The sequence below is a fragment of the Pectinophora gossypiella genome, chromosome 22 (assembly GCF_024362695.1).
Source record: "Pectinophora gossypiella chromosome 22, ilPecGoss1.1, whole genome shotgun sequence".
In the NCBI taxonomy this organism is placed as follows: domain Eukaryota; kingdom Metazoa; phylum Arthropoda; class Insecta; order Lepidoptera; family Gelechiidae; genus Pectinophora; species Pectinophora gossypiella.
This window is the reverse complement of record NC_065425.1, coordinates 6,279,004-6,297,123: the sequence shown is the minus strand read 5'-3', so window position 1 is coordinate 6,297,123 and position 18,120 is coordinate 6,279,004. Positions and strand designations below refer to the sequence as shown.

General features: G+C 38.9%; 1 protein-coding gene across 1 annotated transcript in view; it reads left to right on the top strand.

Annotated features, from left to right (window-relative positions):
* The window catches only part of LOC126377117 (octopamine receptor beta-1R-like), a 106,182-nt gene extending 88,334 nt beyond the window's left edge, over positions 1 to 17,848 (top strand). Inside the window, exons 2-5 of the mRNA XM_050024790.1 lie at positions 609 to 1,489; positions 14,746 to 14,943; positions 15,317 to 15,484; positions 17,668 to 17,848. Of these exons, the coding sequence (XP_049880747.1) occupies positions 702 to 1,489; positions 14,746 to 14,943; positions 15,317 to 15,484; positions 17,668 to 17,848 (1,335 nt within the window). The 5' untranslated portion in view covers positions 609 to 701. The remainder of the gene's footprint in view (positions 1 to 608; positions 1,490 to 14,745; positions 14,944 to 15,316; positions 15,485 to 17,667) is intronic.
* Positions 17,849 to 18,120: the final 272 nt, after the last annotated feature.

Here is an 18,120-nt window from a genome sequence, read left to right as displayed (position 1 = left end):
ACATATATTCGTTTTCATAGATATATTATGATGCCAAAGTTAAAATACTAATTTCTTTAAATTTATTTCAAAGTGACGTCTTGGGTCCCAATTTGTAAATCGTTTGAATGGCTCGCTTTTGCAAAACAAGTAAGTAAACAAAGTTAAATTAATCGCGCGGTTTCTACATCGGGTATTAAACGGATTTTTGACCGCGAATGCTGCTGCGCTGAGCCTTTGGGCAACTTATCAATATAAAGACTCCATTGTAGCTTAGCGTCCGAAGTAATTCCCAAAAAAACAGCAATATCCGTGACATCCAGTTCCTTATTTTTTACAATAATAGAATCGAGCGGCCTACTAACTTTAGACAGTGAAAAGGAAACATTTTGTTTCATTGTCATTTAGTAGCAGATTGTTTATAGTCAACCAATCTACTACCACTGAAATGGCGTAGTTTACATCGCCAAAGGAATCTTGTGGTCTTTTTATTTTAAGTAAAATTGCCAAACAAAAGCTTAAACGTTTAAAACCGTCGTCTCAATCCCCTACTTACAAACGAGGCTGTAACGTCAACAGTTTCGAGCACAAAAGATTCGCTGTTTCACCGCCTTTCTTTCTTTTCACAGGTAGCCGAGCTGAAACCACACAATGGAACCGTCGACAGCTTTGCTCACGACGTCATGACAAAGAGATGAACCATTGAAGAAGACATGTGAACCATGAAAGTGGATCTCGTATTAAGTGACACGCCAGAAAACTATACCTTGGACCTGTTAGACCTCTCGACATCAATGTATCTAACCGACTCCTACGTCAATAAAACCCTAGAACTCAACATCACCACGAATGATCTAGTATACTCAAATCAATTCCAAGATGACCCGTTTATCGTTTTTCTTGTCACACTTAAATGTCTTATCATGGTGTTTATTATACTGGCAGCCATATTTGGAAACTTACTCGTAATTGTATCAGTGATGAGACATAGAAAGTTGCGTGTGATCACGAATTACTTTGTCGTGTCGCTCGCGTTCGCGGACATGCTCGTAGCCATATGGGCGATGTGTTTTAACTTTAGTGTTGAAATAACGAATGGGGAGTGGTTGTTTGGGTACTTCATGTGTGACGTGTGGAACTCTTTAGACGTGTACTTTTCATCGGCATCGATATTACATTTGTGCTGTATATCAGTGGACCGGTATTACGCGATAGTTCAACCTTTAGACTATCCTCTTATAATGACAACGGCGAAACTCGGGATCATGCTAGCAGTAGTATGGTGCAGCCCCGCTCTAGTCTCTTTCCTTCCAATCTTCATGGGGTGGTATACCACGGACGATCACTTAGAGTTCAGGAGAAGACATCCAAAAGTGTGCAGTTTTACCGTGAATAAAGTGTACGCAGTGATATCGAGTAGTGTTAGTTTCTGGATCCCCGGAGTGATCATGTTGTATATGTACTATAGGATTTATATGGAAGCTGATCGACAGGAGAGGATGTTGTATAGGTGAGTTTTTTATATACTTAATATTTTTTTTCGTAGACCGTGATGGAGTATGCTCGAGTAGGGGAGGCTTGTGCTTAGCAGTGGGACGTATACAGGGTGTAAGTGACATCGTAACGAAAACTTTGAAGGATGATTCAGACCACGTTTCTGAGTAGATTCACGTTTCTATCCCAAAAGTATAGAATTGAAAATAATAAAAAAAACAAAAAAAATACATGAAGTAGCGACGGAAAATTCCACTTGATATTAACTCAGAATCATGGTCTGAATCATACCCCTGAGTATTCGTTACGATGTCACTTACACCCTGTATACATTGTGCGTGTGAGGGAGACAGACAGTTCGTGCGCGTTCCCTTACTCCTGAACGGCCTGTGATAGAAGCAACGTAAAATAAATATGAAGCATTTTAGTAAAGTTGGTTCATTAATATTATTTCACTGTAGATAAAGCACTCCCACGTATTTGTCAAAATGCTTTAGCTTTTTCTCGAGATGAGCAACACACTTATCTTTTTATTTTTACGTGACCACTTAAAAAGTTATCTTGAAAAGAAACGTTGAAGATGTTATTTTTGTTAAGTACAGTAAATGTGAGAGCGAGGGGGCGGCGTTTTATGAAAATAAGTATAAAAATTTGTTATATTTCGTTAGTCCTATTACTTAGGACTAAAACGTAGCTGGCGAGAAATAGGTCTACTATACGCCTCTATGCTGCATTAGTCTATACGCTGCATTAGCAGTCGTTAATAACCATCAATCCGCACTGGGCCCGCGTGATGGTTTAAGGCCCGATCTTTCTATCCATCCATAAGGAAGGCCCGTGCCCCAGCATTGGGGACGTTAATGGGCTGATGATGATGATACGCCTCTACGTACCCTTTCGGACATACAGGCTTGTTGCTACGTTATTTTATTATTTCATTTGTTTGTCTGAAGTGGGTGTGACCACACTTCTCCTTCTTGTCGTTTCGATCGCATTCAGATTTTTTCAGCCCAGTATTTTGCCCCTCGGACAGCATTTTCCACATTAAAATACCACAATATGATCTTTCAATCAGTCAATCAATGAATTATTATTTATTGCACTAAGACATAAACTTAGGACATGTACAAACGAATAAAACAAGCACAATAGGCGGCCTTATTGCTAAACAGCAATTTCTCAAGGCAACCTTAGGGTGAAGGACGTTGATGTATTGGAGCGCGGGATGGTGCAACATGTGCTTGAAGTGGTATACATCAGAATTGACGGAGGGACGATATATATTTTCGATTTTTATATGGAACTGTCCACCTACCAATGTATATGATTGAAGCTTAACTAATATACTGTTTTCTTTTTGTTTTTATAGCACTTACCCTTGCTTACTCATAAACAGAAAATTTAAATCAAAAAAATATTCGGACGGGACTTAAACCCACAGTTCTTGTCAAGCCGTGACGAGCGTGTTAACCATTACGTACATTATAGGGACTTCCTCCTGTCGATGCGAAATCGTTCGATCTATGTATCGTCATTAAGGCCTCAAACTGGATGACAGCGGCAGCGGCGCGGCGGCGGCGGCGATGTTGGGAGCGGCGCGTTCAAATGCTAAGACTTATATTGAAGTGTTCTCGATGGCAGCGGCGCGGGGGGCGGGGTACGAGCGGTGCGCTCTAGTCGAGCGGTGTCTCTGCGTTTGAAACTCGCCTTTTTGTTTCCTTTGTACATTATAGGGATTCAGATCTTCTTTTGTCCATAATAAATCGTACGAAACAAAAGAACTACAATCGAAAATGCGTTGTCGCTGTTTCAACATCGCGTTCATTTGAGACACAACTCTATACCGCCGCAACACCGCGCGATTTGGCCGCTGGCATCGAGAACGGAACAGCGGCCGCCGCGCCGCAGTCATCCAGTTTGAGGCCTAAGACGACGCAGACGCCATCTATCTAGAATATTGAGTACTAATATTTCTTAGATCGATAAGTCTATTATATACTTAATTTATTTTTCTAAGCTGTGCTGTGCTAGCTCAGTTGGTAGAACGCTTGCCTCTCACAATGAGGTCGCAGGTTCGAATCCAGCACAGGCCTTCGAATTCCATAGTCTGGTTTTCGAATTTATGTTAGGATTATAAATGAATATCACGTGCTCAGCGGTGAAGGAAAACAACGTGAGGAAACCCACATTCTCGAGAAATGCATGTTCGGAGGGGTGTGACCTAACCCGTATTGGGACGGTTTTCCCTTTGCGGGTTAGAAGGTCAGACAGGCAGCCGCTTCTGTAAAAAACTGGACCCGTCAAATATTCAGGGCCCTGTGAAAAACGGGATAACGCTAGGGGGATGATGATTACTCTAAGCTAAGCGGTATCAAATCCCGTAGCAAGTATAATTTTAATTAAAAGTTGGATGAATCTATTAGCATTATGCATATAGTCAAACATAGACCGTTACTATTGGTCTTTGTTCGGATGATAGAAAGTTTCACAACTATGGTAATATAGGGGCGGCGGTTTAAAATTTACTGTGCGGCCCCAAAGTCAGCGTGCATGTTTTTCATTTGTTTTTCCATCAAAGTACAACCAACTATAGCGTTGTAGCGAGATATTGAAATTAGTAAATAACCGCATACAGTATACATAAACTCACGCCTATTTCCCACCGGGGTAAACAAACCGGCGAATTCTATTTGCTTCGAACAATACCTAAATTACTGAATTCGTCGGCTGCCGTCTCTATGCGTATTAAGTTTGATACTCTATTAAAAACAAGATTTGTTTGGGCACATAGAGCAGATGTAGGGTTACGAAAATAATATATAAAGAATCAGAATCAGAATCATTTATTCAACGTAATTATCATGGATAAACTTGTTGAAGGTCAAGCGAAGGTTGGTTGTAGGGCTGGCATAGGGTGACCTAGAAGGACCTACATTGACCAAATTGGAGATGGCCTTAGAAAAGGTTCACTACGATCTACTCTCCGGCGTGCAACCGGGGCATGCGTGTATGAAACGATTGATGACTGTGGAGAAAGCCAGATAAGTATGTTAGGATCGAAGCATGCTTACCCCGGTGGGAAATAGGCGTGAGTTTATGTATGTGAAAACAAGATATTGGTTACTTAAAGTTATTCCCGAGTGAGAACCCTCAGCACTCCCCATTTGTTCCGCCTGGTAGTTAATACCATAATATTATTATACGGCAAATTTACAATAAGTCACTAGAAAAAGAAACTTAAAGCTACATACCTGTGTAGCCTTAACTTTCTCCTTAAATTTATCTTTTCAATTACGTGTTAAGTTTTTGTTAAATGAGTTTCTATTTATTTATTTTTTGTTATGCTGAATGTTATTATTAGGTGTTATATACTTTTACTAATTATTTTGTGTATTTACATGTACACTTATATAAACTTTCTGAATTACGAAACGTAACATTCTCTTTTCTCCTGGCCACGTTATTTTAAAGGTGTTGTTTTGTTTGAAGGGATCACTAGAGTCCTTTTTGCTATTTGGTTAAAACGGAACTATTTCTCACGTCCCTTGAAAACAAAGTAATTAATTAACTTACGAAGGTATCTTATCTGTCTATAGAAGAGGCGTTATAATTTGTGGCAATGAAAAGCAAGTTCTGGGTGTCGAGCATTCGATCCTTCCAACCAGGTGCTATTTTTAGCTCCAAATTTACGGCATGAGAGAAACTTTCAAGTTTACAAAATAGTTTTACGTACTTAATGTAATAGTTTAATACTTAACAATGTAATGAAACATTCCTACAATATCGTTTTACTCAATCTACATCTAATCACTAAGCAACATCTGGAAGCTTTTAAATGTCTCTCTAGTTATTAAATAATTTGTTATGTATACCATTGATTTAAAATATGTTGCTGTTGTTCCTTGTCATTTCTTCTCCTCAGCCATAATACCTTGCGAAGTGACGTAGATTCGATACTTTTAAATTTACCTTCAACAAGTTTATGATAATAACTTTAAATAAATGATTTTGAATTTCTGAAGTGGTGCTGGAGACGAAAGAAAAAAATAAGTAAGAAAACAAATGAAGAACCTTTAAAAATAGTACAAAAGATAAGAGAAGATTACTTAAAAAAACAGAGGGGTAAAATGTTTGAACTTTGCTAAATCCCTTCATATTCATCTTGGGACTTCGTATTAAATGGCTGCAAGATGTATTCTGATTACTTGTAGCTGACATCCTCCCCCTCAAGGGTTTCTTGCACGAGTTTATGTATGTACTATGTATACTAGAGGAAATATCGGAAATTAACTTACAAGTTCCACTATTAGATTTAGAGCTCGAGTTACAAGCTTCGCTTGAGCTATTACCTACTACATAATATTGAAACCAATATCCTTCAGAGTTGATGACTATACTATGAATATGTTTTAGCGCACTTAATAAGTGTAAAAATATGACCACCCAAATTAGATGGATTTGACGAAGTTACGTATACGGCGATACGGCTCACCACCACGTTGATGGGGTTGGTATTCCACCTCACTACCCACACGACAGAAGAAGAGACCTACCAGGTTGGTCTAACCGAAAGCTCGGTGAACTGTGGGTACTCAGTTCGTCTTGCGATAGATGTCTACCCCAATTGGGACATATTCTTTTGAAACATAGGGACATAATTGAGCTTATCTTCTCTTCTTCTATCTATCGTGTGGGTGGGTGGATTACCAACCTCATCAACCTTGGTGTCAGGGTTACTATTAAGCCGCCAAAGATGCCTGACATAGCTCATGTAACGAATACTTACTGACATCAGTAGGTAGCAACCGAGATCAACGTCTGATACTTAAGGCTTCGCTTATGTTATGAATTCACAGAGAAAGTTTTTCAAGTCATAAGCTTAATGAGTCTAATTAAGCAATATCTGAGTAATTAGTTTAAGGCTTGCTCAGCAATCCATCTAAACCGACCAACTCAAATTGAACACAAATTATAATCAAAGATTTCGCGGCGCTACTAATTGGTTGGGACTATGTACATACTTAAAGTCTTGGTATTTGAGTGGATTAAAATGTAAAATATACGCTTTTGTGAGCTTATAAAATGTAATATGTTATTAAAACTAAACAAAAATGCACGTGGGTAAAGGCGGCATGCACATACATCCCGGAATAGTGAGACATCATGCTTCGAAATAATGAGCCAAACGATACATACATACGTAAATTCACGCTTATTTCCCACCGGGGTAAGCAGAGCCTATAAAATTCCATTTGATTCGACACTTCTCTTGCTTCCTACACATTCGTCAATCGTTTTATACACGCAGACCGGCTCAGAGTATATCGTACTAAACCTTTTCTACGGACGTCTCTAATTTAAAGAAATACTAATTTCTAAAAGTTAAATTAGATACATCAACAAACCAGATGAACGGGCGCGCGTGTATGAATCGATTGATAAATGTGAAGGAAGCAAGAGCAACATGTCAGATCGAAGCAAATGGGATTCCATCTCTCTGCTTACCGCGGTGGAAAATAGGCGTGATTTTATGTATGTACGTTACATAAACAGCCTACATACGTCCCACTGCTGGGCACAGGCCTCCCCTCAATCAACCGGAGGGGGTATGGAGCATATTCCACCACGCTGCTCTACTGCGGGTTGGTGGAAGTGTTTTTACGGCTAATAGCCGGGACCAACGGCTTAACGTGCCCTCCGAAGCACGGAATCATCTTACTTATTCATACAATCAGGTGATTCAAGCCTGAAAAGTCCTTACCAAACAAAGGACAGTCTCATAAAGTGATTTCGATAATGTCCCCATCGGAAATCGAACCCGGACCTCCAGATCGTGAGCCTAACGCTCTAACTACTAGACCACGGAGGTTGTTGTTATATTATGTTACTTTCATTAAAAATGCGTAGTTACTGTTATAAATTATGCCAATTAGTAATGGCAGTGTATGATATTTGATAATTGAATTCAGTGATGATGGATTAAAATGGACGACGCATTGTAGTGATTAAATTTAATAATTTACGTCCACTTTGATGCATTTGCTAATGATTTTCCGTTATGAATTAATTCTATTTTGTATACGTATAGGTGTTAGACAAATAAATAATCCCTGTATAAAAAAAACATATTTTTTTAAATAGCAGTAACAGTGAACAGTTGCAGAGGCAGGGATAGGACGTCGGTACGGAAATGCAGCCTGACAGAGAGCAGCAGTAACTGTCAGTACTATTCAGAGGCGGAGAACAGGAGTTCCAGTACGGCTTTGAAATACTAGTAGACTACTCTGGGCGCCATCTCACTCGCGTCAGACAGAGTATTGCGGGGCGGAAGACAAGAGGAAAACCATTGCCCTATTTTTTCCCCAAAAAAAGTAGTAGCATGGAGAATGCTATACCGACAAGAGCGAAACGAGTATACAATACAATACAAATATACTTTATTGCACCAAAATAAAAAGAAATAATTACAAAAAGACTCTTAAAAGCTGTCATTCAGTTTGAGGCCTTAAACATAGCTGGGGATTGGGTGTATACACTATACCCCTCTGCCTACCCCTTCGGGAATACAGGCGTGGTGCTATGTTATATTTGAAATCACGTGGTTTCCAGGATTTGGGAGGATTTCTGTTTCTGTTAAATTGGGTAATTCAGTCGCTGGGGCGGAAAGGTTCTCGAATGGCAACCATGTGTCGGACGACGCTCAGTGGGTAGGCCCGCTACAAGGTGGTCCGACGATCTGGTGAAGGTCGCGGGAAGCCGCTGGATGCGGGTAGCGCAGGACCGATCGTCGTGGAGATCCTTGGGGGAGGCCTATGCCCAGCAGTGGGCGTCGTACGGCTGATTATGAATGGGGCAATGCATGCAGTTGTTAGTAGCCAATGTATCTTGCAAGATGCGAGGATGGCAGTTCACAATGCAGTACCTATTTGTCCCTACGCTGAAGTACGGTAGTGAATATTGGGTATGGCAGAAGAAGGATAAAAGTAGAATTTATTTATTTATTTATTTTCATGGGATAATAAACAATTATACATGATATATTAACAACAGGTGTATGATTTTTTCACATAAGTACATGTACAATCAACCACATTATCCACGTATTATGCCGTAGAAATGAAATTTCGTAGCATCTTAGGTGGTAAATTGAGTGATAGATTGAGAAGCAGTGTGATAAGAGACACAGATTCGGTGTAGTATTTTTAAGATGGAAATGATTAACCCTATGAAAGGATTAGTCTATCACCCGTAACAACATCCATCTGTCGGTTTTCACGACATGCCCGGAAAGACAACCAGCAAAACGTGTTTTATGTTTTTTTATTAGCATACAAGCTAACATTTAGAAATACGATATGATAATTTAATTATGTATACCCTAAAAGGGTTATACCCGGTGATCCTCTAAGGAATTCAATTACAGATGTGATTTGTCGCAATCCTAAATTCAATCTCGTGACGTCAAATTGAATCCGATGCGTTAGGCACTAAATTGGATAAGTTACTATTGTAGTTACCTTTTGGGCTTAACTGTAGACATGGTTACATATTACGACATCGAAACTTAAAATACCTATGCTTAAATAATTGTCGATGCTTAAAACGTGGAAACTCAAAATATCGAACGATTATAACATCGCAATTTAGAATATCGAAAGCTTATATTGCCGATTGCTTGATTTTTCGACACCCAAATGACCTACTGAAATGACTATATGAACTAAGTAACAATTTTCTACCTATTTCAGCGCTTATCGCTATCGACCCACTAGGGTCGATTAATTTTCTGCCAGCCCTACCAACAACCTTCGCTTGTGGAAGTTTTCAAATTAGAAAAACATTAAGAAAAAAGAACTAAGTAGGTACGTAAACAAAAGTAACTAAATTGTTCGCTTAGTTTATTATACCGTAATCTAGAACAGACGTAAATACCAGATTTGTCCCCGTCATTATACCTAACTGATATGCTACCGAAAAAAGTTTTCTTTTTTCTGTTTAATTTATTTGAAAATTTCATAAAACAAATCATAAACAGCCGATAACATCCCACATGCACAGGCCTTCTCTCAATCAACCGAGGGTATGGAGCAAACTCTACCACTCTGCTGCACTGCGGGTTGGTCAAAATTTTAATAAAGAAAAATGTAATAATAAGTGCGACATTTTGTCATGTTTTTCTATGACGTCACACGTTGCATTTCATACAAATTCCATAGTAATTTCGTGTTTTGATGTTTAGTAAAAGTAACTGATATGATTAGTTGGAAAGTAGCCTATTCCTAGCACCCCCTCAGTATATATGTAAAAATCTCATTCTTACCGCCGCACAGTGTTTTTTTCGACTCTAAAAATGGTCATCCCTTTTTTATGTATAAAAAAATATACGGTCGAATTGAAAACCTCCTCCTTTTTTGAAGTCGGTAAAAAGTAAAAACTAATGATTTCAAATTTGTTTTGGAATTCATATTTGAATCATAAATGATTATCACGTGCTCAGCGGTGAAGGAAAACATCGTGAGGTAACCTGCGAGAAATGCATTTCGGAGGTATGTGATCTAGCCTATATTGGACTGGTTTTCAGTTGGACGGTCAGACAGGTAGTCGCTTCTGTAAAAAACCGGACCAGTCAAATTTTCAGGTGAAAAAGGGTATAACGCTAGGGATATGATGAACTGATGCTTTTGAAATCACTACCCCAATTTCAATCTGAACAAACCAAAAACTGATACAAATGTCAGGTGATCGACATTAACGAGAAGCACCCCGAACGAGCCACTATGTTTTTATTTCCCTCGCAAACTTTCCTCATTTAAGCCCACTACGGCCACATTATGCTGATTTCGGCTTTGCCCATCCCACGGACGTTTAAAGGTGCAAGATTTACATAATATTAAGACCCCTCTTGTTCTTTCTCTGCGAAATAGGCTATTGAGGGAAGACCGGTTAATTAACTAATGAATATTTATGTAAGCGAACTCTCGTATCGATTACTTGAACTAATAAAGAAGAGTGATAAGTTGGCTATTAAAATGATGCAGTGTTATTTACAAAAGCGGACTTAAACTGCTTGTAGATTGGATATTACCGTCAAAGTTAAACAATGTCTGGGGTGCTTTAGGTGTGGTTGGGGCACAGAACAGAGAAGGGCGATTTATCTTGTTGGGACGAACGTTTTGAAAGGTATTCTTAGGTTTTGAGGAAACTTAAATCTTGAAGTTCAAGAAAATGTTTGCTCATGCTCATTTTTAAGCACACAGTACATATGATCGGGCTCAGAAGCGCCCTACGGATTTTAGGTTTTTATTCTTATTTTTTTTGGATCGTTTTCGAAGTAGAATATCCCTCCCTAACCCTCATAGGTATACTCACAAATTATACAAAATACATATAATTAAACTTATACATTATATTCTACGACCCAAACCTACGTCAACCAAATTATAGCCCCTCGTTTCAGCCGATAAAGGGGAGGCGAGGACACTATTAACGATACCTACTTTTAAAAATAATATTCTTGATTAGAGTGAAAATCTGTAATCTGGATGTTGGTTTCAGTTTCACTGGTCTTCACCCTAAGCATAGAGTATATTTCATCAGCACAAATTTAAGAGCCACGCTCTTGACGGTGTAGGATTCTTCATGCCACTTTTTAGGGAAAAATAGGGCAGTGGTTTCCCTCTTGTCTTCCGCCCCGCAGTACTCTGTCTGACGCGAGTCGGATGGCGCCCAGAGTAGTCTATTTCAAAGCCGTACTAGGACTCCTGTCCTCCGCCTCTGAATAGTACTGACAGTTACTGCTCTCTGTCAGATTCCAGGTTACAATCCCAGTGACGCGCCCCTTCCGTTCTGTATTGCCGTACCGATGACTCCCATCTCCGCCTCTGCAATCGTTGAGGTCTTCACCCATATCCCTGGGCAAGGGTTCTACGTTATACCCGTAGGTTTGGGTCCGTATCCGAATTCAGCCACCATCTCACCTCGGCCTACTGAAGTTAGATGCGCCCGCGGCAAGGACGCACCGAACAGGAACTGCCCCAGTGGAGAGCAGACAAGGTGACTCTGTCCCCCTGGGGCTGGGTAAATGGTCCTGTATGAAACTAAAACCAAAGGCATATTTATAAGTAAGAAATTATACATTTCATTAAGTTTTCAGTCTTGACGACAAACCTATGCGGAAGCAGCTTGATGGCGTATGCTCCATAACCCTTTGGTTAATTGAGGTTACGACTATAAGAACTCATTAACAGAATCGAGTGGGGCGTATGCGTGTGTGTAGGCGGCTTATGTATGTTAGAAGGCTCTTGATATTAAAGTATTTTTGGCAGCGTTGCTTAGAAATACCCTTGGTAGCTATTTGTTGATTGGAAACATCGTAAAAGCTAAGCATTTCCTGAAGCGATTACTGAGTAAGGAAAGCCTTTATACTTACACTCTTTTGTTAGCTGACAATAAACTGTGTAACTTATAGAACTTGTAACTTATGTGTTTTATTCGTTTGTACATGTCCTAAGTTTATGTCTTAGGGCAATAAAGAATTATTGATTAATGGACTGTTTGAATGATGTGGTGTTAGTGTGGTCGCACCCCGCACACTTCATACAAACAACCTCGTTTTACACAGACGCTACACATTGACATTATCGTACACGCGCATGTGCGTGTGTGACATCTGACGCCCACGTGGTTCAAGTGTAAACTATGTCCGAGGGGGGGGGGAGGGGGGGGGGGGGGTTTGTGTGTGTGTGTGGGGGGGGGGGGGGAGGTTGCCGTTCTATACGTCGTATTATTCCATATTCTATGGTGTGGTGGTACATCTGATAATGTCATAGTTCATCTTACATCTCTGTACGTGACACAATGCCGCATTAGAGACATCAATCCACTAGTGACCCAGTGGACAGGCGCAATTTCCGCTAACCTAAGCTGCCTTCGACATCAATAATAATACTGTGAAACGTTGTTGTGTATGACGGAACTATTACATACATACATAAACTCACGCCTATTTCCTACCGGGTATTTCCTGACATACTTCTCTTGATTCCTCTACATTCATTAATCATTTAATACACGCGCGCTGGTTCTGAGTAAGATCGTACTGAACCTTTTCCAAGGACATGTCCAATTTGGTCAATGTACGTTTTTTTAAGTCATCCTTTGCCAGCTGTACCACCAACCTTCGGTTTATATACTGCTTTTGTAATCCTATTATCCTTCATCACTTATAGAAAATAAATCAATAAAAGAGTTTTTCCCCTTTTTAGAGTTCTTAGTTCTATATCTATACCAAAATATTAAAATCTCATTAAGTCTTCTTACACAAGGGGGGCCTTGGGGCCAATCTTATTCTAACACAAGGGGGGCTTTGTGTTAGAATAATCGAGAACCTAACGCTCTAACCACTAGACCGCTGAGGCTGTTGTATATTGCACCAAGTTAGTTAATAACTGGAGGACCATGAATTATCTATCTTGATTAGTTTTATTTTTATATTCCACTCCCAAGGGCATATCGTTGTGTATATTCGTGAACAGTCGGAGGTGATTAGTCTGCCATAGAAACACTCCTCTGTGGCTGGTTGAATGAATAACTAATGTGATTTGATCGATCCCAAGACGGTCGTCTTGTAGCCAAAAGGTTAGTTTATTCGCTTCCATAAATTGGCTCTTTGAGTATTTTTTGTGTTCGATTTATTTTTTGTGCGTGGCGTGCGCGTGCGCACGCCAACAAACTGTAATCGGTTTGGCGAAATTATTTATAAGAAAAAGTGTAAGTACCTTTCTTTAGGGTGTCAGAGTTCTTAAATGATACCAGTTTATAAAAATAACAGAATATGCAATTAAGATTATTTTGACTTGTTAATTGATTTTTTGATTATTATATTTAGATATTTATTATTATTTTAGTTAGGTATTAGTGATATCAAATATTTTCTTCTTTTCTTTTTCCCTTTCTTAATCAGTAAATTATTATTGACAATAAATTAATTTCTTGCTTTATTATAAAAATAATTTTGTCGAGGAAAGTAAATTCGATTAAAATATCAACACAATGTTCTATATTCAGAGAACTTCTATGAGTGGGCGTATTTCATTCACAACATCTTATAATTCTTGCGTGGGAGGAAGTTGTGAAGAAGTAAGCTAGCGTTGGTAATATTTTATACTCGAATTTCTCATGAAAAAATATGTTAAGCTGATTTAGCTTTTATTATTTTATTTTTGCTCTCAAAATAAATAAAGTCTAATAAATCAAAGAAGATTTATTTCACATTGGCTAGTTACTAACTATGACTATATGTGACATAAGTACCTGGCAAAGGTTGTTGACGCCATAACTTTTACAAAAAACGTTTACAATTTGATAAATTACACGTACTTACATTCAAGGATTAAGTAGAATTTTGGGTTTATGATTGCGACTATTTTTAGTAAAACTTCTTAAATTATTGTAAATCCATCCTCTGGTTTGTAAAAGTAGACACTTATAGGTACCTAAAAAATTAAAACAAACAACAATATTCCGGCTTAACGCCTAATGGGAACGTAAAATTATAATTGCTTTTGTAAACAACATAGTCATTTCATTACTTACATTATATATTTATTTTAGTAGGACAAATAAATTTATTTCGGCTCTAAGTTTCCTTTGGAAAAGAATGATAAAAAAGATTGATGTATTATGCTTAACCGAAGGAGAAAATCTTTTGATGAAACCTGCCTATCAGAGAAGATTTCAAAGATCTTTTCAAGGCTTAAAAAGAATCACATAATATTATGGGACCCATCCATCCTACGGGATAGTGTAAGCCTTTAAAGGCTACTAAAATCATAGTAATAAAAATTGATCAAAAATACAACATTTCCAGCATTCCAAACGGCCTCTGTGGTCCAGTGGTTTGAGCATTGAGCTCATGATCCGTAGGTCCCGCGTTTGAGTTCCGGTGGGGACATATCACAAAAATAATTTTGTGACCCCTAGTTTGTTTATGGCAACCTGATGACAAATGAAGATGCATTCTAAGTAGATGTAGACACGTTAAGCCGCTGGCCCCGGTTACTTACTGATGTAAGTTAGTAGTCGTTACATGAGCCATGTCAGGGACTTTTGGCGGCTCAATAGTAACCCTGACACTAGGGTTGATGGGGTTGGTATTCCACCTCACAACCCACAGATTAGAAGTAACACACTTTGAAGACTCATGGAAGACACTTACCTACCTAGTAAATGTCTATTCACTGTAGTCCTAACAGCTTTAAATATTTTCAACAGGAGTAAAGTAGCAGCCCTGTTACTGGACAAGCACCTTCAGATCAACGGCATCTCGATGGGCGAGGCGATGAGGGAGCGGCACAGCATACAGATGCAACCCATGGCCAGCAGCAAGATGAAGCGTGAGAGGAAGGCAGCGCGCACACTTGGCATCATCATGTCTGCCTTCCTCGCCTGCTGGCTGCCCTTCTTTCTCTGGTGACTATTGATTTCTTGAACAAGAATCTGCAGATCAACCGCGTCTGATCACTTCCTTGGCTTGTTGACATTTATTTATAGATTAAGCTTTAAGAATCCGGTCTTGATGTAGTAACCGGGACCAACTTGCCTTCCGAAGCATGAGATGATCATCGTGACACCAGGGTTGATGAGGTTGGTATTCCACCTCACAATCCATACGATAGAAGAAGAAGCACGGTCCTAGTATGATACGCTGTAGTGGACACGGGCCTTTATTCACAATTGTTATGTTGATCTGGAAAATAAACTATCCTTTTTTTTAAGAATATTATGATGCATCCCTTTGTCCTAATATGCAAGAGAGCCATGTATCATGTTCTTCCATCACCAGGTACATCATAACAGCTCTGTGCGGCGACGCGTGCCCGTCGCCGCCGCCAGTAGTGGCTGCGGTCTTCTGGGTAGGGTACTTCAACTCAGCCCTCAATCCACTCATCTATGCCTACTTCAACCGGGACTTCCGAGCTGCTTTCAGGAAAACACTCGACAGCTGCTGCAGGTAAGGAAAATGGCTAAGCTCTAATCAGGGTCGAACTGCTAGGGAACCAAACTTTTGTTTTGTTTTGATTTGTAGAATTGCCTTAGATGGCTGTTAACTACTTAGGGAGGATAGGTTCCGTACCAAGATTATTACAATACAATACAATACAAATATACTTTATTGCACTAAAATAAAAAGAAATAATTACACTAGGTACATACCTAGTTAAGAGTCTTTTGTAATTAATTCTTTTTATTTGGATGATAGTTGCGAATAGTCAAAATATTATTGAATAATTTTGCAAATATGCGACGTAATAAAATGACGTAATTTCTTTACGGAACGTTTAAAATTCAATTTCAACATAACATAAACTTACAATTATATCCCAATAGGGTAGTCAGAGGTACATCCATCGCAAGATGGACTAAGTGCCTACCCGTCATCGAGCTTTTTGTTAGACCAACGTGATATGTGGTGAGCCGTATCGCCGTCTATAATGGTCGAGATACCGGACTTCGAACCGGAAATTCAATTTGAGTTAATACAATAAGCTTGTAGCTACAAGCAGTCACATAGTGTGTAGTGTTAACGAAGTTGTAACAACCAGATTATGTTAAATTACGTCCATATATTTTGTTATAATTTACGAAAATGCTCATTTAGAAATATAAAATTAAAACATTTTCAACATATGCTAAAAGCTTTCATCTAAATGTCCGAAATATTAGCTAGCTACATTTCTAGATTAGTTATGTACACAACGAGTAATGTGTTTGTCATGTTCTTTATAGAATTGTACTGCACATTAAAAGTACGTTAATATTCTTCTCATCAATATTTCACCATCGAATCGTCAAATTTATGGATGAGGAGGGATATTGGTGCTAATTCCTGCAGACGCCATCTAATTTTATTTTAAGTTATACCTGCCATTTTCTTATCCGTTGAAAAAGAAAGGGACGGGTAACCGACAGGCATAAAATTGCAAAAAATTATGGAATACACGTAAATTTTAAGCAGAAATTTAAAACAACCGTCTAAAGATTTTACATCGGCCAATAACCCGACAGAATTAAGTAGACAGCACGTCAAACGAACTGCATACCAGCGAGATGCCTATTTTATTTGCACGCGGGTTATTCATTCATTTTAAAATTAACTTGTTGACAATAATCCATCCCGGCGGATAAGAAAATGACGGGTATAACTTAAAATAAAATTAGGAGGTATCTGCAGGAATCGGGGCCATTATAATCGTATTACTTCTTAAATTCAGCCCCTCTCACTCGACAGGCATACGTTTTGTCGAAGCAGCCAACAGAATTCTGAGCATCTGGAGGTCTCTGTTTGAATAATTTGTTGAATGTAAGTTCAGCAAACCTAACAAGACCTAATATCAAATTGTTACGATACCCAGTAGCACTCAATGCCTGTTTGATAGAAAAACCTGCGCAATATTTTATCAAATATATAATATATTTATGCCACGTCCATTATTTTATCATTTTATCAGCCCTTTGTTACTAAGTCTCAAGTAGCTATCATGTTTGCTCCGAGGAAAAGCTTCAATGCCCTCAAAATATATTAAAATCTCTTTTATAAAACCTTTTTGTAACATTTTGTCCTTGCTACTTTGCATATCCAACAATAGGTTACCATAGCATCTTTGTCCGATCTCTCTCATTCACGGAAATTTCAATAACATCGTATGACCTTGAAAATAAAGTCCTTTTTACAAAGTCTAGTTCACGCCAGATTTCATTATAAGCTCCAGATTTGATCCGACATAAAGAACCTTTATTTCATACTTAGCTTTTTGTCGACATTAAAAAGACAAAGGCCCAATTTCTCGACAGCCAAAAGTCCTTTAAGGGTGCGCTCCTACTAACGTTAAGGCGAGCGAAGATAAGCACAGTCGTGTGGAATATGCCGATACTGCCAATCGTAGCGAGCATGAAAATGAAGACGCTTTATTCCTTTTCCGCTCGCTGATTGGTCAATACTTGCACATATCCTGAATTACTTCTAAGTAATGTTGATTTATTTTGGCAAATAAATAGTTTTTCTTACTTTCAAATCGTCGTTGTTAATCTGCGCTCGTCTCCGCACCCTCCACTCCATTTACCACCGCTTAGCACAGCTTTAATGGCGGTGCAGGTCCAAAATTTACCCACTAATAAAGTCATGTTTGCCACCAGAACTATCTGTGGGGACTTCGCCCGCCGACACTGCTGCCAGCGCCAACGCCGCGAACACCATCACTCCAACGCATCATCAGACATCCACATGAACAACTGCATCAAGTCCACATCAGCTGATGTCCTCAGGGCACATCAGGCATCTTGCTCGAGGCCTGAGGAGATCGTCTTCGAAACATAAAGTTGTATGAATGTAATGCTAATGAATATTAATAAGCAGTATGACAGTTCGTGGCTATCCGATTTGTCTCACGTATCAACTTAGTTCTTTATTTAAGTTTATGTCTCTCTGGAAGTAAAAGAAAAACGTATTTGTCAAAAAATACTTTCATGACATGCATATTGAAAGAAGAAACAAAGTAGAAAGAAATTCTTGTTTCTTTCTTTCAAATGTGTGTAAAAAAATCGGACTGTTCGTACTGTTTATAAAGTGGAAATCGATTCTTAACCATC